At 36.5% G+C, this 27,726-nt stretch overlaps 1 protein-coding gene across 12 annotated transcripts in view; it reads right to left on the minus strand.

Moving 5' to 3' along the window:
• The window catches only part of SOX5 (SRY-box transcription factor 5), a 995,182-nt gene that overhangs the window by 15,267 nt on the left and 952,189 nt on the right, over positions 1–27,726 (minus strand). For all 12 annotated transcript variants that reach the window (XM_059935452.1, XM_059935454.1, XM_059935450.1 and 9 more), the window contains 2 exons: positions 25,662–25,839; positions 14,018–14,163 (listed from right to left, as the gene is read on the minus strand). In XM_059935452.1, the coding sequence (XP_059791435.1) occupies positions 14,018–14,163; positions 25,662–25,839 (324 nt within the window). The remainder of the gene's footprint in view (positions 1–14,017; positions 14,164–25,661; positions 25,840–27,726) is intronic.

Raw genomic sequence — 27,726 nt, forward strand, 5'->3', positions numbered from 1 at the left:
TGTAAATCAAAATGGTAACATTGCCACAATTTAGAAACTCTGGCTGACAATAAATTCAGAAGACAGAGGAATTGAGGTAAGGGGTGTATCATAAAACCCAAATGGTTATATGGTAAGTATATGGTGTGTATATATATATATATATATATATATATATATATATATATATATATATAATACAGTGGTTATATAGTAAATAATTAGCTATACAATTCCATATGAAAATTGATCCCATTGTAAAAGTTCATATTTAGTTCTTATGTACACAGGTAGATATAAATCTATGTGTGAATAGGATTCTAGATAATATACTGAACTACCAAAAGAATGAGTTGGATTTAAGAATAGGCTTCATAAGTTTAAATTCAATCTATTCAGGAATATAGGAGGAGAATCAACCAAATGTAATAAAGCACAAATGCTGGTACACTGGGAAGATTCCTTTCACCCTACTACTTCTAATCCCGTCCGTTCCTGGCCATCCCCTTTGCAAAAAGTCCAGCTATGCACAGTCATATCTAAAACACAACCGTTTCTAATTCTGCACCCTGGGTTAAACATTTCCCTTTCCAAAGCCTCTTTTCAAATGTGTGAATATTACTGAAAAAAGGTGATTCTCAAAGTTCTTATAATTAAATTAATCCTTTCTAAATAGAGACCGCTGAAACAAAATGAGGGCAGTAAATGTCAGGTAGGGAGGTGGTAAATGGGAAGATGCTGGAAATAAGAAACACCAAAGAAACTGAGTTTATGGAAATAGAAAAATATGTTGATGGGCAGAGGCGATAATTTTTACCAAACTTATACTCTTAGTTCCAACTGGTTCTGATAAACAGCACATTAGTCAAGAATTTTTACAGAAAAAGACCACCACATGCCCCCAGTCTAAGACCAGTGTTCTTGAACATAAATCCAGTATAGCACTTATACTTTTCTGCCTTCTCAATACTACCCAAACACTGCCCTGAAACTTATAAGATTCATTCATCTTTCTCTCTTCTACTTTTTTCCTATTAGAAATAAAACAAACAAACAAACAAAAAACACCCTTAAAGAAATACTGGCCAAAATTCTGAACTGCTCTGAGGAAGATCAGAGTACAGGGTGCAAACACATTAATTACTACAAAGTAGTCAAAATGAAAGAGTCCTGAGGATTTACAAATAAGGACCAAACAAGACGACCTGTATGCTTTCTACTGGATGAAAACTAGCTATTGGATAACAACTAGAATTCCTTTGGAAAGATGAGTCCTATCTGGCTAATCAAACCTTATACAACTCTGTAGGTTTACTAAGATCAAGAAGAAACTTAAGGTAAAGTTTGTCTTAACTTGAAAAATTTTCTGATCCTATGATGACTTGAAGAAACATTCAAGTGAATTGTATCTGATCTACAGAAGAAAAGAAAGTTTTAGACAATATAGTTTCTTGGGGTCAAATGAATAACTCTAAAACTCAACATTCAAATAACTATTATTAATGTGTTAATATTCACTTAGGGAATTTGGCAGCTGGTTTTGGGCTCTGTGGCTTATCCAATGACTTGCATAATGGAAAACAGCACGTGTATTGTTTGCACATGACACCAGACTATGGCGGGAATCAACAAGGAGAGCCAAGAAATATCTAAAGAGATGTGGGTAATTAGCTGATTAGAAGTGGTCAGTAAAGATCAGTGTTTTCTAAGCAAACAACGTTCTGAATGGCAAAAGGCTATAGAGATCAGTGGGAAAAGAACATATTTGAAAATAGAGAAAATAACCCATATAGAAAATAATGGCTTTGGGATCAGGAACATGACATTTTAACCAAACTCTGCCATATATATTAGCTATACTACTTTAGACAAATCAATTAACCTCCCTGAGTTTCAGAATCCTAATTTGTAAAATGGTGCTGTAATATATGACAGATTCTCATTAGTTTAAAAAATGAAAAAGATATGCTTTTAATATTAGGGAAAAAGTAAATAGGGGAAATGGAAGCGATAAAGATTCTTCCTAAAATATAAGAATTACAGGAATAGTTATTTCAATATGAGTATTAAGTATCCTGCTGTGGTTTTGATCCTTTATTGTCTACAGCCAGAGTAGTGGGCAAATATGCATTAAAAAGGAGAATGTTTGTAACAACTCTAAAAGTTGTTGGGATTTTTTCTTTCCTCTTGTGTATCATCCCTGACAATATATTTAATCTTTTTTATTTTCCATTTGATTCTCAGGCATGATGGTTTATAGCCCCATAATATAAGTAAGTCTAGTACATATTTAAATTGAAAAGTTCTCCTATTCCATTACTTCAACTATATAAAAAAACAACTAAAAACTCACTGTGCTTGTAAAGGCTCAAAGGCACATCGTTTGTTGATATTTCATAGAGCAGTCAAAACAAAAAAACCACACAAACTGTACTCTAGAGGAAGTAGATATTTCCTTAGTTACCTAAGCCTAAACTGCATGAGTAGATGGTTCCTCTATTACTCCTTGAAATTGGGATTTATATAAATGACAAGCTTTGCTCACCATCAGACACACATACACAAAGAAAGAGATGGGCTGTGGATCAGCTATCATAATGGACATCCCTGAAATAAAGCTCACAAAGCTATAAAACTCATAAAAAAGCACATGCATGAAATGACAGAATAGAGTGTGACTGTCAAATGTTGACTCAGTAACAGTTAAACCCCTTCTGGCTGACCTTTTTTATGATCTCCTTCTATACTAATGACACAGGAAGAAAAAAGAAACAAAAAAAGGTTTTTAACCCTCCAATTATGTGACCCTCGCAGACCACCAAGGAAGATGAAAGATTATTTATAATGTCATAACGATTTATCAGTTGGAGAATTTTTTCATCAGCTTAAGTAAAACATAAAAAACAATGCATGTGTCTGAGATCCCCTTCAATCTCTTGGTTTCACCCTTGCTTACTGAGATCACCATTTTCTAAAAAATAAGCATCCACCCACATAATCTAACTACACAAATGGGAAAGAAAGCTTTGTTGTAAAAGCTTTACAATAAATTATGTACAAATACACACACACATACACACACATATTTCCCTCCAACACCAACAAAAATGCAATCTGAAGAAATCTTTTACTAATTTTATTCTGGTCAAATGTGAATTTCTCAGACACTTTGGTACTCTGAAATCTAGTATCCCTTAGGAATATTTTTCCATTCATTTTCTCCATCATAGAATCATATGGATATATGAGCTAAGGGGTTGGAAAGGTCCATAAATGTCTTATGGTTTAGTCAACTACAAAAAAAGCCTTATCTAATCCTGATTTTTTTCCCCTTCTAAATTCAGAGATACCCCTAGTGGAGAAAATAATAAATTAGAACCCATACTTTTGTTTCCACAATCTAATTTCCTTTTGTGAACTTTGGTAGCCAGCTTCATGAAATGTTTCTTGAAGTATAATTCTTGCTAAATTTCATAGAAACTTAGTTTCATCAGGCAATCTGGTCAAAATGAACTGTATTGGCAGATCAAGTTTTCTTAAGAAGTATTACGAAGCTGAAGATAGAATTGTTTTGAAGGAAACACACAGCTTCTATGAATTCAAGTCTTAATCTGGATGAATACATTTCTAAGATAGTAAAATGACTTGTGGATAAAATTGATGAATCCCTATTTATGATTTTTAAAGAACTGATTTTAAAGTGGGAGAAATATTAGGACTTGTACATAAATAACTAATAGTGATTTTTCACGAATAAAGAGAATTTGTGGAACAATAACCTGAGCACTTAATGTATGTTCCAGAAAAGACAGAGCTGATTGTTATAGGATTAGTTAAGGGCACTTAGTACAGGATGTGATACAACAAGAAGCTAGTATGGATTCATTAAGAAAAACTATGTTGTAATGGTCTAGTTTCTTTTTCTACAAAAACTGGAATGCAGACCATGGCCATAATGTTTTGGACTTAACTCAGCTTTGGGTTATGTTCCTGTCAATATCCTTGTTGTCTTCATGGAGAAATTGCACAGGACCTTGCAAGAGAGAGTTGAAGAGGAGATCAACAATCTCTGTCTTTAAATTTCTTAAGAACCTCCAAGTTTAAAAAGAATCAAGACCTGTTCTTTGTGAAAAAGAGAGGATTTGGCCATATGTAGTAAAGAGACAGAATATTGACCAATGGTTGTAAGTTATCAAGTGAAAGATAACGAACCACTGAAGGAAGAGTTATATAAAAGAGTTGTCTCTCCATTGAGTGGGCTGTCTTAGGATGCAAAAAATTTCACTTCCCCAGAGGTTTTCAAGTATTGGCCATATGACTGCTTGCCTGGCAATTCAACATCAGATGATATGTTGAATTAAAGGCCCTTTACATTTTCTTTCAATTCTATGTTCCACTTGACTGGAGTTGCTCAAACAAAACAAAAATATTTTGACAAATGTATACAGTTATACATGTTTCTCTATCCATGATGATAAGTTTCCTCAGAAGCTGTTAATTATGTTTCAAAATGTAAAGGTACTCCATTTATAATTGAGAATTCTATCATCATTTCTTAAATTCAAGGAGGATATTTCAAATTATAAAACAAAACCCAAAAAATATGATTATTGAAATACATTTTGTGAAGGGACTGTCCAATAATACTCAGATTTACAGATTCTAGGTGCATTGTGAAACACGCAGTTATATGTCCAAATTCAACACTATTGCCATGGAGAGGAAGAAGTCATTGAGTGTGTGGGGTAATGAACCGAAGAGCCACTCAAAGGAATCCGTAGGAAAGAAATCATTCACAAAGAGTGTACACATGAATAATATCATGGTAAAATATTGGTCCTTGCTTACTTGTCCCAGGGGTGCTTACGGTCTGTACATGTGGAAGAGGGAAGGCAGGAGAGGAAAAACTAAGACCTGAGTTTTCAAGTGTCTGTATATGTGTTCAGCATTCAGCCAAAGTCTAAAAAAATGACTTTATTTCAAACCAGGGCAGATACAGATACTGTGCACACCAAGTCAAATCAGAAGGCTTAATGTGAGAAAAATAGGAGGCCAACAAAGTAAAATAATAAAATTCACAACCTACACAGGGTGTCCGGTAGGTGGGAGGGCTGCACAGATGTAAACACAAAACTGGAATGTTATCTGATGATTACTGTTCTATAAACAATGGGTAACTCAGTTACTGAGCTACAGAAACGTATAGACTTTTTCTCTTTAATTTTTCCTTTTCATAGAATAAAAGCTATAAAACTGTATGCATTCTTATAAATGCAGCCTCAGTAGCCAGTAGTTACCTCAGTTAAATAAATATAATTGGACTGTTTTAAAGAGAAATGGTTTGGTTCCGAAATGCTGGGTCTGACAAATAGAAAGAGGCACAGCAGGGCTATAGTTCACTTTTCAATTATCCACGGTAGTTTTAGGGGAAAAAATTTAGTGTAGAATAGATATTTAAAATCTCATTTTAATGAACAGCTAAAACTTCACATATTTTATGAGAGCTGCTATGAGAAGCAAAATAAATAAGATGGAACATATTCTTTCTGTTTCCCGGCTCATTCTCTAATGAAGGGGGCTGGTGCGTGGTGAAGAAAGGAAGACCTAGAAAGGGAGCAGAAACAGGAAAAACAAAGAATTGGAAAAAAGATACACAAATGATGGAGATGTTGATTGATTAAAGGATTTTTGTGTGTGTGTGATAACCCCTCAAAAATGTACTAAATAATACACATGGCCAACGCTGGGGTACAATCTAATCAAACAGGCACTGAGTTACTTTCTTGAACATCTTCAGCATGGTCCATTAGAAAACAGACTGAAATTTGAACAAGAGGACCTCGGTTTAAAAACTGATCTACCACTCGAATTCCTATAATAATGTCATATCTCAAGGTTTTTATTTTTAAAACAAAGATATGAATACTGTCCTGCTTATAATACTGTACAAAACTGAAATGTGATGTGAAAGCAGTTTGAAAAAGGTTAAGATACAAACGAAATATCAATAGCAATTATTATTCCTACTTTTACTCCTATACTCATAAACAAGTGTTTCTCATTTGTAAAAGAGAAACGGTATAAGTGGAAGGACTCAATGAGGCCCTTTGAAATAAATGTTAAATTCAGAATATTTTCCTCATAATTTTAAATCCATATTGTTAAAGTCACTTGCAATAAATGGCAATACAGAATACAATATATCTACTAAGTATGAGGATAATTGAAAAACAAACGGCTCTTTGATTATTTCAGTGCCTTAATGTTTAAGTGTCTTGAAGACAGCTATTTGATCTTGGGGATGAGGAAGGGAGCAAGGGAGAAGGGAAGGAAAGATCACTCTTAATAGACCAGGTTTTCAAAAATAACACTTCTGGTCCAACAACAAAAGTGATTCTTATTTTACTTACAGAAAATTTGAAAAAATCAGGAATGTGGGGACATGTAAATTTCCAACCCCAACACCTTGGCAAAATGATTGTTTATTCTTCTTCTAGTCTTTTATCTATGTACCATGGAAATGTACTTTAAAAATATCTAGATCATTCTCCACACTGTGTTTTCAAACTTGTTTTTTTTCAGGAATACTATTGTGAGCCTATCCTCATATCTTTAAATGAACAGACAATTTCAATCATCAGAGAGGCCTGTGGGTGTCTATCTGAAAGCCCAATTTGGCATGCCCTGTGTGTCTCATTTTATTGGACCATCCTGCACTAACCCCTCTACCAGAATGATGTAAAGAACACAAGACTCTCTGTTTGAAAACATGCACAGCTTTTCTAGGCTTGAAAATTAAACCATAAAAAGTTTACTGGAAAAAAAAAACCCTTTAAAAAGCTCCTTAAAAACTCACACCATAATTGCTCCCCACCAAGCGTGGGCACTTGCTAGCTGCAAGTAGTGGCACTGTGACAAATGTAGCAAAACTGAAAGCAGGCTATACTAAGAGAAAGAAAAAGTCTTCCACTGGCCATCTGTGAAAATAAGGCATGTGGCCATTAAATGCAGAGGCTGTAAATATACACAAACTCCATGAAGCAAATGGCAAAAAAGGACTAAACTTCAAGCTCAAACAAATCAAAATGTTTAATGCATAGTTACCACTGCTGGACGAAAACAGCTCTGATCTTTGCAGTCTGCAAACTCGGCATGTATTTCAATTAAATACCCCCAAAAAGAAAAGAAAGAAAAAGAAAGAAATGAAAAGACACAGAAGAAAACCATCTGGAACAAAAGGCTATAGACAGCCTATACTCAATTTCTAGAAACAAACAGCCCCTTTAACTTGCACCAGCCTGTCGAGAATGTCGATTGGAATTATTGAAAGGCTGACATATAGAGTGATGGATGGGTGATGACATAATACCTATTTGCCTTTTTGTCATGGTCTTTGAAAACTGGCTGCTCTGTGCTGATAATATTCACTAAGGGGTTTTCCTCTCCCCTCCTATCCCATAAGAAGTGTTCCCTAGCTAAGACACTCAGTATTAAGAAGGTTTTATGAATGAAAAACAAAAGAAAAGAAAACCTGAGGATCAAATGCCAACTTGCACATAAAAAGCTAGTCTAGATTTTCTAATATTCCACTGTCTAGAAAGCAGTTCTCTATCCATTTTACATACGTATTTAGAGTAGAGAGACTCCAATAATAAAAAGGCAAATATTCAACTTCAGATTTTGTGTATCTTTTAATTAAAATCACCAAATAAATAATTACATTAGAGATAAAAAATAATATATACTCATTTTTATAAAGAGAAAATATTAACCATTTGTGTTATTTTAATTTGTTCCCAGGTAAATTCTAACCAGGAGATTTAAAAGTTTGGGGACATTTTTGTTTGACAAACACTCACTCTCTCTCACACACACACACACACACACACCCCCAAGAAAAAGCTCCTGTTTTGTCCCACTGTTGCAATGATCTATCTCATTTCCTCCTGAACGATTTACCTAACATGGCTTCCTCCTTCATGGAGTTTTTCCTCTTCCCACTGAAATGTCTAGCTCTAATCTGACTTCTCTAATGCATTTTAGCTAAAGGCAACAACTACAAAAGCCACCCATAAATCATTAATTAATTGTAGTACCTGCCACCGAATACAAAGGCATGAGTTCCTTCATATTCACTTTTTCAAAGCAAACCTGTAGTTCACAATTCCTCACATGCCTTCTCCTTATCTAAGAGAAGGAGCATATGTTAGATAATGCTGAAGTAGACACACTGTGTCAGTTTCTGAAGAGTTAACACTGCTGACCCCATCCATCAGATGGCCAGTGAAGCATCAGGAAAGAATGATGGATGTAAAATTATTACAGGGCTGCCATCCGATACACTTACTGCCATTTGTAACTAATGCTGGGACTGACACACTTTTTTTCATTATTAAACATCCACATTAAGTCAACATTGGTCACTGTCATTTCATGTTTGGCACTCTGTTAAAGGGAAAGAAAAGGGTTGACAATGGCAGAAAGGAGGAGGTTGTAATGGAAGAGTTTCCAAGTGCCAGAGTAATAAAATTAACCTTTGTTTACAAGTCCATCTATATTGTATGTGGTAAAGCTTCTTATGAATATGACCGACACCAAAAAGAGAAACTGGTTTCATTACTGAGTAAATCATTATTTAAAATATACATATTATTCACCAAATTTTCATCTTATTCTATGGAAATCTGCAAAGAATTTTCACTGAACCTCAGAAGGAAAAGTAAGACATTTTCCTAGCTATTCTTATTTGCAGTTATTGATGAATGCATGGCCTGTGCAGGTGTTTAGATTTCAGGTACACTGCAGGCAATTAATGTTTGATGAACAAACTCTCTACCTTAAGAAATACATGCACATATTTGTATGTTTATTTTTGTGAGTGACATCTTTTTTATATACAAGAAGTAATACAGAAGTTGGCCTTAATATGTAGAAAGTATGTGGATGAACATACATTCATTGATTTAACCTGGCACCAAACAATGTTTTCTTGTACACAATCTTGAATCTAATTTAATTCTTTCTGAAACACAGACAAGGTATAAGGCCCTGGACATGCAACAGAGAAGAGCAAAAGTAGTTAGATAGATGACATCAAATGTAATCAAAACAAATCAGCTTTATGATGAAAATATTTGAGAGCTTTGGTATCATTTTTATAATGTAGCCATGGCTGACAATGGCCTTTTCCTACCTGGTAGCCATTCTGGTCTTTCTTTTTGTCCCTGCCAATATAACCTTTGGTCTTAAGATATCCCTTAAATGTGAGGGTGATCTGGCTGCGACCTCTGTCACCCCACTGATCACCAGGGTTGATTGGCTGATCTGGATGGCTAGACAGGTGTCCCCTTTCCTGCCCGATGGATCCATGTACATCCCTCCTGGAGCTGTAAGCTCAGTGGAAGAGGATGGCCTTCCCCAATAGTGGAGGGCCCTTTTTCGGTCGAGGGTATATGAGAAGCTGTTCTCCCCTGCTAGACCCTCCAAACAAGCTCTCAAGGTCCATTCCTAGAAGAAAGTAGGCTAGTCAAGCTTCCAAGACTCGAGACACATCCAAATGAGGTGCTGCAGGTAGCGGTCTGCCTTTCTTAAAAAAAAAGATATCCTTTGATCTCAGGAAGGATAGGATAAGGTCTCTAATTCAGTCCCAGAAAATAATTTGTGATCCATTTAAAGTGGCCTCTCTTCCTTGACCAGTAATTGTCATGAAAATGTGCAAATGACCCAGTTCTACCCAAAGGAGATGTTTATGGAAGTCGGCTTGAGGGGTGCAGTGAAATATGACTATGTGAGTGAAGACCGAACTTCAGCGAAGAGAAAATAACTTCTTTCTGAGTCTGCTGCCTTCATGGCATAGTTGTAGGTGCAGCAACATTTTGTGACTCTAAGGGAACAACCCAGATAATCAAGTGATTTCAACCCTGACATCACTGAACTAATGAGCTAATGCCACCAACCTCCTACTCCTGAACTTCATTGTAGGCTAAAAACTAATCAGTATTTGTTGAAGCTACTGTATTTAGATATCCTGATACATCTTATGACAAACATTTCTAACAGATATTACAGCATGGGCATTATCTTTCTAGGACAACTACATTGGGTAGTGAGGGAAGCGATCAGGGAAACTTCTGGTCTGTTCCTCATTGCAGTGCACTGCGTCTCTATTGTATTAGTGTTGCCTGGTAGGATCAGGACAAAGACTGAGGTTTTTATGATTTCCTATCAGGTAAGCTTATAAGGTCAGAACCTGAATATGTAGCTGGTCAAAACCGTGCCATTTGGGTGTTAAAGACACAAAGTAGGTGGTTTTTACAAAACAAATGTATGTATGAGGGTCTTCTTCTGAGTCTTCCTACCTGAGAAGCTTACTTATTCACCCATAACACTAATCTGTAACAGAGCTGAGTGGTAAAAGATAACATTATTTGAATATACAATCAGGCTATAATTAACCAGAGATGACAATTATAAATAACACTGTGTCCCAGAGTTTCCAAGAAACCTGACATACGCAGTTCTTGGGTACGTTGAAACACTTCCAAGAAAAGTAAAGAAATGAAAAATCTTTTAGAAGTCTTCAATTAAAATGTGTTTCAGTACAAATGACTTTCATTATGTGTTTTGGTACATACGACTGGAAAACATTTGTCCCTATCTTCACACCTCTAATTGTTTTCACTGCCCAATTACAGCTTTTCAGAATTAAGACATTCTAGTTGAGACAAGCATGTTGGTCATTTGAAATGTGAAGAAAAGTTAATGTGTATAAGGCTTGTGTACTCAAGAAAACAGATCTCTGCTACAGGTTTCCAATTATCTGGATCTTGGGTCCTGCTATCTCCTTTTAGACTGACGGAAGGCATCTGGCTGAATTACTTTTCCTTCCCCCTTTCCTTTCTCCCAGCTCCTTTCTATCTTTCTCTCTCCTTCATCTTCGCCACTCCTTACATTTATTTCACATACTTTTAGGGTCTAGGAAGTTGGGAGTATTGTTTAAAGAGAGAAAAAATGTCGTCCTTTTGGGAGCGATAGCGCAAATTATAAGAGGAATTTATACATACTGTGTTTCTGTCTTTCGTTAGGGACTGTGAAACAAAATTTCAAACCAACTACAGATCTAACTATGCTTTGGCCATGGATAAAGTTGGGCGATTATAAAAATCTATTAAAAAGGTAGGTATTAAAAAAACGATGAGGCAATATGTCTAGTGATGCTGCTTTATGTGGAAAAACAAGCAGCTATCTTTGTCGAGTCAGGTATATAACTGATCTGACAAGCTCAGTAGTATGGGGTCTTAATTCAGTTCCTATAGGAATTCACACACATAAATATGCCATGATTAACAAACTCATAATTTGATCTAAACTGTAAGCTCTATAAAGGCAGAGGACATATTTTCTTGTTCAATACAGTGCCTCAAGTACACAGCACCGTCCCTAATACACATGGGTGCTAATGTTGAATAATGACTAATTAAAAGATTTAAATTGACATTATTTCATTCCGATAAGTTGCAAGACATAGATTGATCATTAATTTGGTAGAAATGCCGGCTAAGCTATTTCAACAGGAAAAGGCAACCACAGTAATTCCTGCTTCTAAGAGAGATTCAATCTCAAGTGTCAAGGGTAACATAGGGATGAACTAATTCGAATTCTCCTGCTGAAAAGGTTTACTTACGCATTACAAGAGTTTGCCAGACTATGACAATTATAGATTTTTACATTTTTATATTTTACAATTACAATGATACAATTTCATTTTTTAAGATTTTCACTTAAAAACCCATAAAAATATAAGACTATAGTTGAAGATGTAACTCAACTGCATTGAAAGGGCATGGTGAAGAGATTTGGGGGCACAAGCTTCTTGAGAATGGAGACATCTTAATTGGCCAACAGATTCTGGCAGGTATTACTTCAGAAATAGATTTTTTTTAAAAACAGTTACTATAATTCTACAAAAGAGAAAGGAAAATTGAAAGGAGTAGTTTTCAACAGAGGCAACTCTCACTCCTGCAACTCAAATAGGAGGTGCTAATCAGAGAAATAAAATAAAGTCTGATTGTGGAACTTTCATAGGAGGTGGAACAAGAAGTGGAAATAAGGTCCCTAACAATGGACAACTATGGAATAAAATGAATGCAGATGGTTCCACTCCTGTTACTTAATCAAAAGGCTGAGCAGAGTCACTGGAGCCTGCATGAAGTCATGTGTTAGAACAACAGCTGATCTGTATTAGAGAAGATTAACTCGCAGTGCCATGGTGGAGGGCCCAGGATTATTTTATGTACTCCCATTGCCTTACAAGCCGTCAGCACAATTATTGCCCTCCGATGTGAATGACTGATCTGTAACCACAGCTAAACAGCATGCTGCTTAGGGGCCTACGAGCTTCATGAAGATGAATTTCCATACCATCAAAGCGCTTTTAATGGGCTCCCTGATCCAACCACAAGGCCTGTTTTGTAAGTATATAGAACTCAGGATGAAGGCTTCCTGTCCAAAAGGATTTGGTCGGTTGTCACTTGACAATTCCCAGCCAGCACAGGGGAGGAGAGGGGGGGAGATAGGTAGAGTTGTCTCTGCTTTGGAGGATTAAAAAAAAAAAAAGGGTACAGATGCTTGCTGAATGCAACCAACTGCTGTATCCACAGCTGAATTCAATGCGCTTAACAAATAATGGCAATTTAGCTATGCTTGCGAGGAATAGCTTGAGTCACTTTGCATTAGCATCTGGCTGAGTGTTAAACTCATTTCTACATGGGGAGCAGAGAAAAGGAATTTCTGTTCAAGCATCCTTTCAAGAATGTTTAAATATTTGAATATAAATTCCTCTATGCTTGCTATCATTCCTTCTTAGAGCTGTCACTTTGCTTTTCCCCTTCCCTTCTGGTGCTTAGCTAGAAAATGTTTGTGCCCTTCGAGCTGCACCAGTGTTGCTTTCTTATGTTGTGAGACTGCAAGGGATGTACACTTGACCATGCTTTGCTCTCCCCTCCAGGAACAGAACAGAATTGAAGTCATTTCTCCAGCCTTTTGACCCATGTTTGGACCAGAGGAAAAGTACAGTGGTGGCAAGGTCACACCTTCACTATGCAAATTGCTAGCTTCTTAGAGATTATATGTAAAATTCCATATAAAACCTGGGAAACCAGAAAGCTATCCAAATTAGCAATCTGTTCATTCTGGATGATACTGTTTGACTCATAACCTTCCCATGATGATTAACTTTCAAGTTATTACTAAGTAGCTGATCATTTTTTTTCTCTTATCTACTATATCTATTTAGCTACAGGATTTTGAGAAAAGGGGATTCAGTAACTTTAAAATTTCAATTAAAAATACCAAATATGACCAAAAGAAGTATATCACTCCAAGCATTCTATAATAACATAATATTTTTCTGAATAAAATACAATGTAGCTTAGACAAAATAGTTTGAAATTATTATAGCTCAGATAAATCCAGAAGTTTCACTGGACTTAAGTGTAATAATAGGTATACTAATAATGTCCACATTTTAAAGAGCAAACTTTGTTTTATGATCAAGTCAAAATTTCCAATTGTGCAGTCACCTAAAACTTGACAGTGCTTTGCACTGGAAACATTATGACGAGCTCAGGATCTTAGATGCTGAGACTACAAGCATGGGTATCATCCAAGCTTATGCTGATTAAAGAAGATTCAGCATTTTCAAATCCAGCTCATCCCCAAATACGAGTTGAGCATCTCTGTAAAGCAAAACTTTCACTGAGACTCAGGTATTTGAAATGCCACTTCATTTTAATACAAAGTGATGGCAGAAAAGGGGATATTAATTGTCAATAAGGTTCAGATGGATAGCAGAGAATTATAACGCTTTTCATTTCCAGATGGTTTTGATTAGGATGGGCATGAAGAGTTCTGCACTGATGGAGGGAAAAAGGGTGGGAGAACCGTCATTCCAAGGATGGTGAGAAGAGAAAAAGATAAAGAAGAAAAACAGTCAGGCAATTTAAGTATTTTTGGAAAGTCAGTTATTTTAGGAACTAACCTTTTCTGCTCGGCAGTTATTGAGACCTAGACTATTCACAACAGCCACCTTCCCATCAAGCACCTGTTGTTCCCGCCGAAGTTGTTCCTTCATCTGTCGAGCTTCTTGGATTGCCTTGGTGACAGCATCATGGTCATTTAAATAACCTGAAGATGTAACAGAACGAAGGATACGTTTTGTACAAGTGCATGGATAGGTTAACCTTTCACCATAAAAATCACTTCTTTTCTGGGAATGGCTAGTGTCTGGCATGTACTAATTTCTCAATGGAATCAGTCTAAAATGAATGAATGAATAAATAATTGATGATGACTGATTCACACAGTTACATCAACATGGTGCCAAACATTTGTTATCAAAATGTAATATTTAAGTGAAATACAGCTGTTTCCACATGTTTGAAAAAGAAGTTTAAAATATAATTTTTAGATAAACTTTTTTTAGTTATCTGAATATTCTGTAGTACAAAAATACAACCTATCTTTGGTTTTTTTTCCTATACGGATCATTTGAATGTTACCATAGGATACAGGTATTGATAATAATTACTATTAATTACTGACACTCTCATAGTATTAGAAAGGCCAGTTTAGAGTTTGAGTATGGCTCTATTACGTTCGTTATATACGGAAGGAACAAATCATTGTTAACTGACTGAAAGAAGAGCATTTCCCCCCTGCATCCAACCATGGTGAAATAAACCACAGTTGGCAATGTCTTGTTACAGATACAAACTTGCAATAGTTAAGAGGCTAAGTCTCAAGCACAGAATGTAACCAAGCACCTGTAATTGCTGAATAATAAATTGTGGCTACTGGGTAACTATAATCACACTTAATTCACACTCTTAATAGGATGGTCAAATGACCAACTTGTGCCGCAACTCCACAATCCAGAGTTAGGGGGAAAAAAAAAAAAAAGAAAGCTCAAATATTTCTTTTAAAGAATAACAGGTGTAAGGAGAAAGGCTAATTTTAACTGAATTTTAACTCTGGTCATTTATTTATTGACGCACATTATGCTGATAATCTGCATGATTTTAGGGTAGAAGAGCGATGGGAAGGGATTGTTTTGCAAATATTGAAAGGAAAGCTAATATATCATCTTTCACTCTCCCTATCTTTTAACTAGGGCATAAAATGGCATAAACTGAATCTATAATATGAAATTGCCCAGAAAAGGGACTTGTTTGTGACATGAGGCTAAATCTAAGCAGATCCATTGGTGAATTGTGACAGATGGAGGGACTGTGAGACAGAAGGCAGGCACTAATCACACATAAAATGACCGGCTTGCCTCAACATGTTCCATGGATTCCAGCAAACTTTACACTCTAATCCATTTTTAGAACAAAAAACATCTGGGCCATAAATCCTCTAATCTGCCAAAACACGCTATTAAATCCCATGATTTGTTGAAAAACACTAAGATTAAAGAAAGGAAATATAAAATGGCTAACTGCCGTGTTAGGAAAGTGTTATTAATACTCTTTCTTTGTCTCAATTATGAATGTTCTGGTACTAAAGAGCCTTGTCTAATCATGTCAGATTACACGACCTCGTCGTATTGCTAGACTCTTCTATCTGATCTGCCGATTGCCAAAAAACCTAGAATACTTTCTTGCTGCTTAAACATTTCTATTGAAGAAGCTGATGTCAGATTAGCGCAGTGCTTCAGAGCTGGAAGGCTTCTAAATGATCCATGTCCTTCCCCCTTACTATGCACAGACTCAGCACCCTCCTCTGATCTCCTTGAGGCAGAAAGAGAAGTTCCAGGGTCGGCGATAGAAAGGGGAGCCTTGAGAGCTACTATATATTTTGCTTTTCTGAGCTAAATTCATTGGAATGTATTCAAAAGAACAAAACATCCTTGTTCATTATAAATACAATATGAATCATGAACAACTATTTAGATCTGGGTCAGCCCTTTAGGGTTAATATGTACTTAAAATTACGGTCGTTTTTAACCTTACATTATCCTCAACATCTGGACTTGGTTCTCCTACACAACCTTCTTAATATATTATTCTTGAACTCATTCTGTTCACTAACACTACCACTCTAGAAAGAAATGCAGCTCTTAAATGACAGGGATGGTCTTGGTATGTGTTCGTTTAGTAAAAGATCTTAAGAGGATCAGCCTTTTTTCCTATCCTCTAACCCCTGTTTATGTACAGCCTGGTTCCATGTGTTTTTGTAGTCTATTTAGCTTCTCCAGAGCACAAATATATTTGAAATGATTTGGCACATGACACTGAATAAAAGTATGAATTCTTTATGCTTTTTAGGCACTGCCAAGATAACACTGTGTAGGAAAAATCATTAATATAGATGCAGAAAGGATGCATCTATTACTACAAGGGTGAATAACTGACAGACGTACATATGTTCTGTAATGGCTATTTCCAATGTGAGATGTGTTTGTGTGCAGGTGGATATAGGTGCTCGCTTTAAAAGAAACATTCTTGCTTTCAGAGACTTGAATTTTAGTTAAAATGCTATATGAAATTCTAACATTGTATCTGCTGTGTTAAATCATAAAGCCATTTACATATTACAGAGTTGAATCATAACAGGATTGTCTGCTGGTTCTTTACATTTTGTTCTCTTCACAGTCACCAACTTCCCAGTTTTGCTGATTCCCTCTCTCAGTAAATGGCCTCACCTCCAATTCTGGAAAGACCAGTAAGGCTGAACTCTCACCTTCCTGCCCACCCTGACTCCCACCCCAGGCCAGCTTCAAATCGATCTCCATGTAGGCCCACTGCCACCTCCTGTTTCAATGAAAATGGCACCGCTACTTTTATTCAAGGCAAATCCCCCAAACTCATGCTCTAGATTTCCATACCTCTCTACCGGTTATTCTCTTTCACATTTACATCATCCACTTGAACTTCTCTACTATCGTTACCACCTCAACTTGTAAGTACTTAAGATTCTCCTCCTGAAACAAGCAAATAAAGTCTCATAACTTTGTGTTGCCCTCTCGTTCCAATCCTGTTTCTTTACCTTCCAAGCCAAGCTTCTCAAAGATTCATATCATACTCTCCCATTCCTTCCTCACTCTCCCATTCCTGCTACAGTCTTGTTTCCACGCCCCTTGCTCTTTCAAATGCCAAACCCAAGGGACACTTTCCGTCCTGGCAGAAACAGCACTGACAATCCCTTTGTTACTGACACTCCTTCCTTCCTTGTTTCTCATCATAGCACTGGATCCTCATCTCTGACTTCTCCATCTTCATATCCTTGCCTGGGATCTTACTTCATTTGCTACTTAGATTTGGTCCAAGGTTTCCATTACCAGAAAATAATTTGTGCTTTGGAGTTGGATAAGCCTAAATTAAAATCCTAACATTGCTACTTATTAGCTATATAAATTGTACATATTGTTTTACCTTTCTAAATCTCACTGGTCTTATTGGTTAAATGGACTAACCTCACTAGATAAACATGACATTGTGAAGATTAAATGAGTTAATATAGTCTCTTAGCATAATAAATGGTCCATGAAAGTTTTTCAGTAACTGTCAGTTTACAAAATGGCATAGTGAAATAGGTAGAATTTGGGCATTGGATTCAGATGGATCCAGGTTTCTGCTTCTTAGGAAGTGTGATATTTGCCAAATTATAACACTTAATTTCACTGAGTTTCCATTTCTTTCAACTGTAAAATGAACATAAGGTTGATGGAAGAATTAAATGAAATAACACATGTGCAGGAGTAGATAACACTTGGTACACCTGAGGAGGCAGTAAAAAATGTTAATTCTTTTCTCTTTTTTCCTCTTTCATTTTCCCTATATGCTCATCCTCAGCAGTCTTGTTGCACGGCTTTGACCATTATGATAAAATCTGTGAGGGGATATCATTTCTTGTTGGCACAGAGGTTCAGTGAAATGGGAGTCACCCATTAGAGTTCAAAGGACCCCAAATGATCACTTGCTACATTTTATTCTGCCTTCATTATATATTCAGGCAGCAAGTACATCTTAGGATCAGAAGGAAGTGTTTAGGAGAGGTTTGGTGAGCTTCTTAGAGGGAAAATGGGAGGGCAAAGGCCAATATGGCTTCCAGTTAGTGCCTCAAATGAGATTTGGGAAATGCAGGTTAGGGATCATTAATGTAAGAAATGTATGAGAGTCTGTGACTGTGTTACATTTACCAAAATTTGATTTTTTTTATACCTTGGTGTTTCTTCTTAACCATAACCAACAAAATTCTCAAAATTAAAATGGTCCCTGTTATATATTTTCAGGGGCAGAAAAAGAGGGACAAACCGGAAAGTCCAATCTTAGAGGGGATAAAATCTAAACAGAAAGAGTGAGTAAATGGCTGCTCCACAAGGGAAGAACCTGTTAAAAGGTAGAAGGAAAAACAGTAAACTACTTGTAATGGGTTGAATTGTGTCTCTCAAAAAGATATGTCTGTGCCCTAACCCCTGGTATCTGTGAATGTGTCCTTATTTGGAAACCGAGTCATTGCAGATGTTTAAATTAAGGATCTTGAAATGAGATCACGCTGGATTTACAGTGGGCCTTAAATTCAATGATTCGTGTTCTTCTAAGAGAAAGGAGATTTGACACATAGACACAGGGGAGAAGGCCACGTGAGCGTGGAGGCAGACACTGGAGTTATGCATCTGTAAGCCGAGGAACACCAAGGATTGCCAGTAGCCTCTAGGAGCTGGGAGAGAGGCACGGAACAGATTCTCCCTCAGAGCCTCCAGAAGGAACTAAACCCTGCTGACACTCTGACTCTGGATTTCTTTCTAGCTTCCAAATAGTAAGAGAATAAATTTGCTTTAAGTGACCCAGTTTATAGTAATTTGTTGTGGCGGCCTTCCAAACCAACGTACGGCAATTGGTCTTAAGGATGTTCCTAACACTCAAGGGGTGATCCCAAGGACTGTAGAATACCTACCGCCTGCCTCAAACCCTTCCTGATTTCCAGGTACATGTACCTACCAGGCTTCTCTACTGGAATGTCCCATGCAGCATGGCTAGCACAGAATTCATCGTCTTCCTACTGCCTCAATCCGTTCTTTCTACATTCCATATTCCCTTTCCAGTTGCCCATCTGGTCACTTGGGAGCCATCTAAGATACCTCCTTCACCCCATATGTACAAAAGACAACCAAGATCTGGAGTTATGCCTCCTCCTCAGCTCTCAAATGCACTTTTTCTCGATCCCCACTGGCCTCTGCTTTCGCTAAAGCCACCTCGTATCTCACCTGGGCTAATGCCTTCACCTCTTAACTCGTTTCCCTATCTTTAAGCTTACATCCCTTGAACATATCTCCTACTCTTCTTCCAGATAAAGCATTCCGAAATATTCCAAAAAAGGGAATTTGAATCACGTCACTTTACCTGATTAAAAACCCATCTCTTACTACGCTAGTGCTTAAAGGAGCATTTCATAAGTTTATGATCTGTATATTCTGTGAAAAAATAATTCCATGTTCAAAAAAGTGTGGGAAACACTAAATTAAGGTTAAAAAGGTTTCTTCATTGCTTGTCTTCTCAAAATCTTGAATATGTTCATGTGCACTGTGAATCTTCCAGAGATAACAACAGTATGTAGAGTTTCCCAAATATCCTGGAACAAGAAACTCTTTAATGTTCCCCCAAAAACATCATTCTGGGATAAATTCCAAACACTTTAAAATGGCCTAAAAGTCTCATGATATCAACTCTGCTTATCCTTCCTGCATCATTTCCTGCTGGTCTCTCAAGACCTCTGTGCTTAAGCTGCACAGAACTATTTCCTGTTCCAGGGACAGGCCCTCCTCCTCCCCACCCCTCCTCTGTCTCCCAAGCTTTTTTCTTATACTGAAATAGTGGCTTTCTGGTGTGTTTGGGAATTTACTCAAGTGTCACCCCTTCTGTAAGGACCTTCCTGACATACCCTAGACATGCTCCTTGGCAACCTTAGTACTTCCCATCTCCATGCTCCTGTAAAACCCTGGAGATGCTTTTACTGTCACATTGTCTTTTGTTTTCCTAAATTTATCTTTCACGCCAATCTATGAGTTATTTGAGGGCATTTTTTTTCTTTCAGTCTTTTATTCCTTTGGCCCGTGGTAAGGTCTGTTGAAGGAATAAATGCATATTTCTAAGTTGAAAGTAGCTGCCTTTATAATTCCAAGTTCACTGATTATCTATGTCATCATATCAATGGAAGATGTCATCATATCAATGGAAGCTTGAACCATATGACACAGATTTCTTAAAATTCATGGATTTAAAGGATGCTATCAGGGGTAATACAAATTCTTATTTACCTCATTTAATTATTTTATGTAGGACTTTTCAGCTGTAGTAAAAGTAAGGGCACATGAGTTTCAAGTAATTTTCAACAAATAATAATTTTTTCTTCTATTTTTTGAGGTCACTTAATCATCATCAAATTTTTGGCACCCTGATATGTAGCCATTTCTTCATCTGTGAAAATTCTTGAGAATTAGATAATAAATGTGAAAGCAATTCGTAAACTGTAAAGTGCTATGCAAATATTGTCAGCTGTTAAATAATATCCCTAACTTCCTGATAATCCAATGGCTTTCTATGAAATGGTTACAATATTGTTCAATAACCCACCCTCACAGAAGTTTTTTCTCATTTAAAAAATGTAAATTAACGAAATTTTAAGGTAAAATCCTCCTTGACGTCATCATATTTTAAATTAGCAAGTTGTAGAAATAAAATATCACATTACTGGACTTGAAAATATTTCCCTTAATTTTACTGAATCAGTGTGCATCTCCTACATTTGCTCAGTGAAGTTTTAATTTTCATGTACTAATGGCTCTGAGGAATGAAGGGCAAGAACAGTATGTTCCAATATCTTCCAAAGACATGACACAACAAAGACTGTAGGTATCTAAAGCCTCAGTCCGAGACTTTCATCCGCTTATCCTCCAGACTTAGCAAAATGTATGGCATAGAGAAGATATTCAATACTCATTTATGGGATGAATGAGGGAAAGGATAAATAGATGACTGAGAAGAACATCTAAGGCAGAGAGGCTGCCAATAGGCAACAACTAAAAAGCAAGCAAGCAACCCAGAGACTATGCCTGTAAGTCCTCAAGCTCCACTGGCTGTGAGTCTGAGCAAGTTACTAGGTGGTCATGTACATTTGTTTTCTTAAAATTAAAATAGCGGTAATAGCCACAGGGCTGTCTACATTGGGACAGGGACTTAGAATCCCTGGGTAAGCACTTAACTTCTTTTGTTTTTTTCTTTTTGCCCTTGGGATTATTTTTAATTGGAAAAATAGCACACAATTATACATGGATTTTCTTTCCATAAGAAAATATATATTTAAAAAAATATTTTGTTAAATACAAGCCCTGGGTGTTACACAACTGTTGACTCAATTTCAATCTGTCCTTGGTTGGGAATCAGAAAGAAGATTCATAGGACACAAGATATACCCAGTTCGCTTAAATTCAAAGCACACAAACCAAGTATCAATAGTATAGCATTAAGCTAAACAGCAATGGCATCAGGAGTTCTTGAGACATCTCAGGTGCAGATGCTAGGCCCTCGACCTCGGGAGGAATATTCCATTGCAAGAGATGAAACTGAAGTGCAAGGGGATCACTTCAATTTAGGAATGAAGCCCCTCTCATCCCTCACCTAACTTTTATACTATTCCAAATAACTCTTCTTGGAGAACAAAGCACTTAGCTTCTTTAGGCCTCAGTTCCTTACCTGGAATATAACAATTTCTGACTAGATGACAGGGATATTTGCTCTATCTAGTTAAAGGTCTATAATTCTAAAATAAGCTGCAGTGAAAAAATAGACTAAAAATGCTTTGATAAAAGTTTAGAGTGTTATACATATGCACAGTATAGGTTGAAAAGGCCAATAAGGGAAAGATAACATCTGGTCAAAATTACCCATCATTCTTCTGAACTATTCGTGCTTTTTAAGGAGCTTTCTTTGGAGCTGCCTACCATTTGCATACTATACAAAAGTATTCTTATAGAATACACTGTAATATTGCTCACCAACCTCAAAAACTCACTTTCTTTATTTGTAGCTAATAGATATATAGCAAAGAGCCGCATGTCATTAACGATAACTTAAGTTATCTTTTGGTTCACGGTTTTCCATGGATTATTAATGGCATAACACATTCATTCTTCTTTCAGGGGTGACCTTTACAACACCATTAATGCTCACAGCTTTTATCCAACTACATTATTACTCATTACAGTTTCAGCTTTCAACATCTGCATTTGTTGAAAAGAGAAAAGTAAATTGTAGTGGCATCAAATCCTTGGAAAATATGAGGGATGTGTATGTGGCAGAGGGACACTTCAGGGAAAAAAAATAAGAGAAGTTTTAGTAGTGGAAAAAGTCAGATGATAAATGTCATTAAATGCATTCTTGTCTTTCTAAAATATTTTGTCATATTTAATCCTTGGAATGCTGAAGTAAAAAATCCTCACATGACAAAAATTGCAAATATATTAGTTATTCCCTTAGTTAAATATTCCAGTTCTGGGGATATTACAAAAGTAGCTCATATACCAACACTGCGATATTTATGAGCTTTCATGTCTATTATGCAAGTGAATCGTTCTTGCCAAATAAAATATTTTTTTCTTTTACATGCTTCGGACATGAAAGCAAATCTTATCTTGGTGTCCATTTAGGATGTTGAGCAGAGTAACAGAGAGATCATAACAGAATGGTGCACAACGATAAAAGGAACACATATGCCCCAAACCATTTTCAAACCTCTCAAAACCTCAGTTTTTGCTGTTTCTTTTCTCACTGCTGCCCCACTGGCCCAGACTGACTTCCTCTTTGCAAATAATCTGGAATTCAACGTTGTAGAGATAGAAGCATTTGAAATACACTCCTTCAGCTTTCCTTCTGTCCATCCCACAATTTCTGTGTAACTGTACCTCTTTTTTCCTCATTTCCTTCAGTCTTAGAGAAAAGAAGGGGCATTTCTTCTTTCCAAAGGTAATCCTCTCTCATTTCTTCTTGCTCTGTCGTCACCCATGCACTCTTTCATATCTATAGATCTCTCCAACTCACCTTTGTTTATATATATATACATATGATTTCCTATTCTAAAACCTTCCACTACTCAGCCTTCTCAAAATACAATCCCTTCTCAACCCCAAGGTTACAAAAAGACTGATCCATATATCAGCTGCACTTTCTGTCCTCATGTTCTTCAAATCTTTACAACTGAAGTTCTGCTAAACCATTCTACAAAATCTCTCTGTTACAGTCTACGTGGCCACAACCTCCAGCTAAATCCTAAGGCGTTTCTTCTTCATGTTCTTTAACTTTTCTACAGAATGTGACACCACTGAATAACCCCTCCTTTTTCAAACTTTAATTTGTCCTAGGCAAGCAGGCCATTGCCTTATCTCCATTCTTATTCTAGGATCCTCACTTGTTCTTCAAGAGCTTTCCCCCTAAAAAAAGCGTGGTGCTTTAAAAATATGTTCAAAGATACTTTGATAGTCCTTCCTTCAGAGTTGGAGCCTAATTCCCCTTTCTTTGAGTTGGGCTGGACTTAGTGATTCTCTTATAATGAAAAGAATAAAGCAGAGCTGACTGTGTGTGACTTTGGAGACCAGATCATAAAAGGCACCATGGCTTTCTCTCTGCTCTCCCTGCTGGACCACTCACTCTGGGGAAAGTAAGCTGTCATGCTATGAGCAGCTCTATGGAAAGACCCACGTAGCAAAGAACTGAGGTCTTTAGGCAACAGCCATGCGAGTAAGTCATTTTGGAAAAGGATTGTCTATCTCCAGTAAAGTCCTAGGCCCTGGCTTCCATCTTGACTGGAACCGTAAGAGAGACCCTAAGCCAGGATCACCCAGCTAAGCTGCTTCCAGATCCTGACCCTTAGAAGCTATGAGATAATAAATGTTGGCTGTTTTAAGCTGGTAAGATTTAAGTTAGTTAGTTACACAGTAAGAGATAACTAATACAGCAGGTAATACCTGTGACTCTTTACCCCACTTCTTTTCTTACCATATACTTCTTATATTCTTATTTGCTCTGATGGCTTCCAGAACCTCATTAAGGAATAATTTCCATGTCTAAAATTATAGCACCCCTTTCACATATCAGATTTGCATTAACAATGTCCTCCTGAACTTCTCTATCTAAATGGCTTCTTAAGTTTCAAATTCAACACTTACTGAATTTTTATGTTTACGTCTTCCCCCAAACCTGTTTCTACTCTGGTCTTCTCTTTCACAGGTCAGGGAGGCACTATTCTGTCTATTTTATAAATTCAAATTCCCAGACTCTTCTGTCTCCAGCTTGAACCTCACCCGGTACGTTCCATTGTGGATAAGTTACATCAATTCTTTTTTAATGACACCTCTTCAATCTATTCTCTCCTTTGTTTTATCATTGCTTATTTCTATTTCGTGTAACTTATTCTTGTCCTACGCTAAAACAACGACTTCCCTGATTCCAGTCCCTTTCTGCTGTCAATACTCTTCTTAAAGTTCTAAGCAGATTGGTGTCTGGAGAAAAAGTCAGAAATTTCTTAGGATAGCATCAAATCAGATTCCATCTACCTCTTTCAGTTCTGACTCTGATCACGCTCCACTACACTCATTCTATATGTTAGCCAAATCAGTGCATTTCTCAAAAATGTGATATTTTACTCTGGGTTCCATTTTACAGCCTAAAATGCCTAGGGATGCATCTCTTCTTAAAGGCTCCATTTGATTAGCCTATCCTTCAGCCTTCCCAAACAGAATCTAATACTCTCCTCTTCTTGACTCTAGCATTGTTATCTGTGCTCTGGAATAGCACTCACAATAGCTGATTTGTACTATTAAGATACATGACTTCCTCCCAACTAAACCCTAGCTGGGGTTTGTGCTAGTGGTCTGTGCTAGCTTCCTCATAACTGTATGAAAATAATAAGCATCAATAAATGTGGGTTGAAGTAAGCATTGGGTTGGCCAAAAAGTTCGTTCGGGTTCGCTGTAAGATGTTATGAAGACCCCAAACGAACTTTTTGGCCAACCCAACATTTACAGTCTAATTTACGTTTTACTAAACTAAAACTATTGGAATTTCTTAAAAGTTAGCTTATAGAAGCATTTTCTGGTGTTTGCTTACTCTACTGAAATGACAATTATGGAGAAGCAAAGAGACCGACTTTTTATAATACTTTGGTGTGTACAAGTTAAGTTTCAAGCGACTCGGAACTGAGAAAAAACTGACATCCTGATGGTTGGCTGCTCATCCAGGCAGAATGTATTTCATCATTACGTATACTTTGTACACATCACACAAAATGGAAATAAATTTAAATGACTGAAAAGGCAAGTCACCTAACAACAACAATCTGGAACCATTGCTCTCTGTGATTAGTCAGGCCTCTTTTTCATAAACTTAAGAACATCAGTTATATCAACAAACGTAACCAGTTCAATGAGATTCTCAGGGGGACATTATAACTTGGACTTCAGTTATAAATTTCAATTGCATGTTTAAAACAGACCTATGAGGTTCATCACATTGAAACTCTCCTATGGAACTAAAGCCATGCAGAGGGTATGCGTGATTTGCCATTAAAAGATGCTTTCATTCAATTGCCATAAATAGAAAATCAGCAAGAACAAAAGAAACAGAACTTACCTATTGTGCTAACTCTGGCTGAAGGACTAGCTAATGATGCTGGGACAGAGGCTTTGAGGGGGCCTGCCCCACTGTTTATTCTCAGAGCTGGCATATGGGGAGAGGTGGGTGATGTGGGTGATTTGCCATCAGAGGTCTTGGGTTTAGCTGATAGGTTCAGTGGCTGTGCCACTTCATCCTGCAATGATCATTAGAACATGAGCTGTGATAAGGAAAGTCTGATTAAAAATGCCTAGAAAAACACAGGTATACTGCCTGTCATTTCCCATCAAATACTCTACCAGTGATCTTAACATTCAGTCTGAACATAACAGTGTTTGGTTAGCTGTCAACAACAGCACTTTCAACTACATATCATAAAAAAACCTTTGGTATAAGAGAAAGTACATGTGCACTTAACTATCCAGAAAGCATATAACTGATGACACCTGTAAGAAATATTCTTAAGGAAGATATTATTTGTACTATTCATTTTTATTGAGAGACAATGCATAATTCACATGAAACTATGATGTAGATTTTTTTTTTTCAACCTCCAAAGAATAGGTGTTGAGTCCCAAGCATCTTTGGACCCTGGTGCTTAGAGTACCCAGAATATCCCATCACAGAGGAGCTAAATGGTGTGTACCTCTGATTAGAACTGTTCTCCAAATTAAATACAAAAAAGAAGAAAACTTTCTCTCTTAGAAAATAATCTTTTCTCCTAGGTTTCACAGAAACACTTTAGGGTTTGATCTAAAAATGAACATAAACATAATTAGCATTATATTAATATATACTATTTATTTATATGCAACACTGTTCTAAACACTTAATATTACATTTTTAAAAATCCAGATTTGTTTTCCAGATTTTCCTTACCGTGTACTACATGGTAGTATGAAGAGCTGCATGTGGTCAGCTCAGCATGTATGGCAATTTCCAATTGTTCTAGGCTTGAATAGGTCAAGTTTACATAGTTTACATTCTATTTTATACCTTTCTACATTAGCTCTTATGTAAGTTCATATGTAAAATTTATGGATACAATTATCACTAAAATGTCTATCACAATATATAAGATCAGATAATCTTAACATTATATTACTTTTCTTTCACTGCAAAGAGAGTTATTCTTTTTTTGTGCTCTAAAATTGGAATATTGTGTCATTTGTACTTTAGTGTTTACCTTATATCCAATTTTACATAGGTATTATTGGAGAACAAAAATTTAGTATCCACTTAGGTTCATCTTCATGAGTTAAGAACACAAAATATCTATCAGTAATAGCAGGATAACTTGTTGAAAGTGGATCAATTTAGAATCAAATGGTGTGATGTGGTGACAATGGAAACACATTAATCAATGTGTATAAAATTTGATGTATATATTTACCCCAAAGCATTGAAATAAATCACTTTTCAAAAGTGGTAAAAAATGGTATATAATATGATATTTCAAATTTATATTTTTAAAAGTGATTTATTGTTATTTGATTCCATGGTTACCTTCACTTAGGAAGCCTATGAACAGGCTAGGGAAAATTACACTTGAACATTTTTTTTCAATTCTATTTTCTGTCTCAGAGAAAATAACAATTATTTGAAAATCCATGAGATAATTCAAATGGCAATCTGGGATCATGTTAGATGCATAATAAATTATTGACCATGATATCAAATTTATATGAATTCACAGAATCTTGGAAGGAAGTAAAATAATTCCATGACTGGCTCAATATACAATTTTGAACTAAGCATTTTAAAAACTACAGGGCAAAAATCCCTTCCAGATCTTTCAACATTTAGTTGAGCTAGTCAGCCATAATCCTTATATATGATGGCAGATCCCCAGGAATATTGTCTTTTTTTCCCTATACTCCAGTATGGATGAGAACTTCTCAAAATGCGATCCTTGAACTGGTACCATCAGCACCACCTGGGAACTTGTTAGAAAAGCAAATTCTCAATCTTAGAAACTTTGGAGGTAGGTTCCAGCAACCTGTGTTTTAACAAGCATACCCAGGTGATTCTGATGCATACTAACATTTCAGAGACACTGCCTTATATAGTATAAAGGGAGATT

The sequence above is a fragment of the Balaenoptera ricei genome, chromosome 10 (assembly GCF_028023285.1).
Source record: "Balaenoptera ricei isolate mBalRic1 chromosome 10, mBalRic1.hap2, whole genome shotgun sequence".
Taxonomy (NCBI): Eukaryota; Metazoa; Chordata; class Mammalia; order Artiodactyla; family Balaenopteridae; genus Balaenoptera; species Balaenoptera ricei.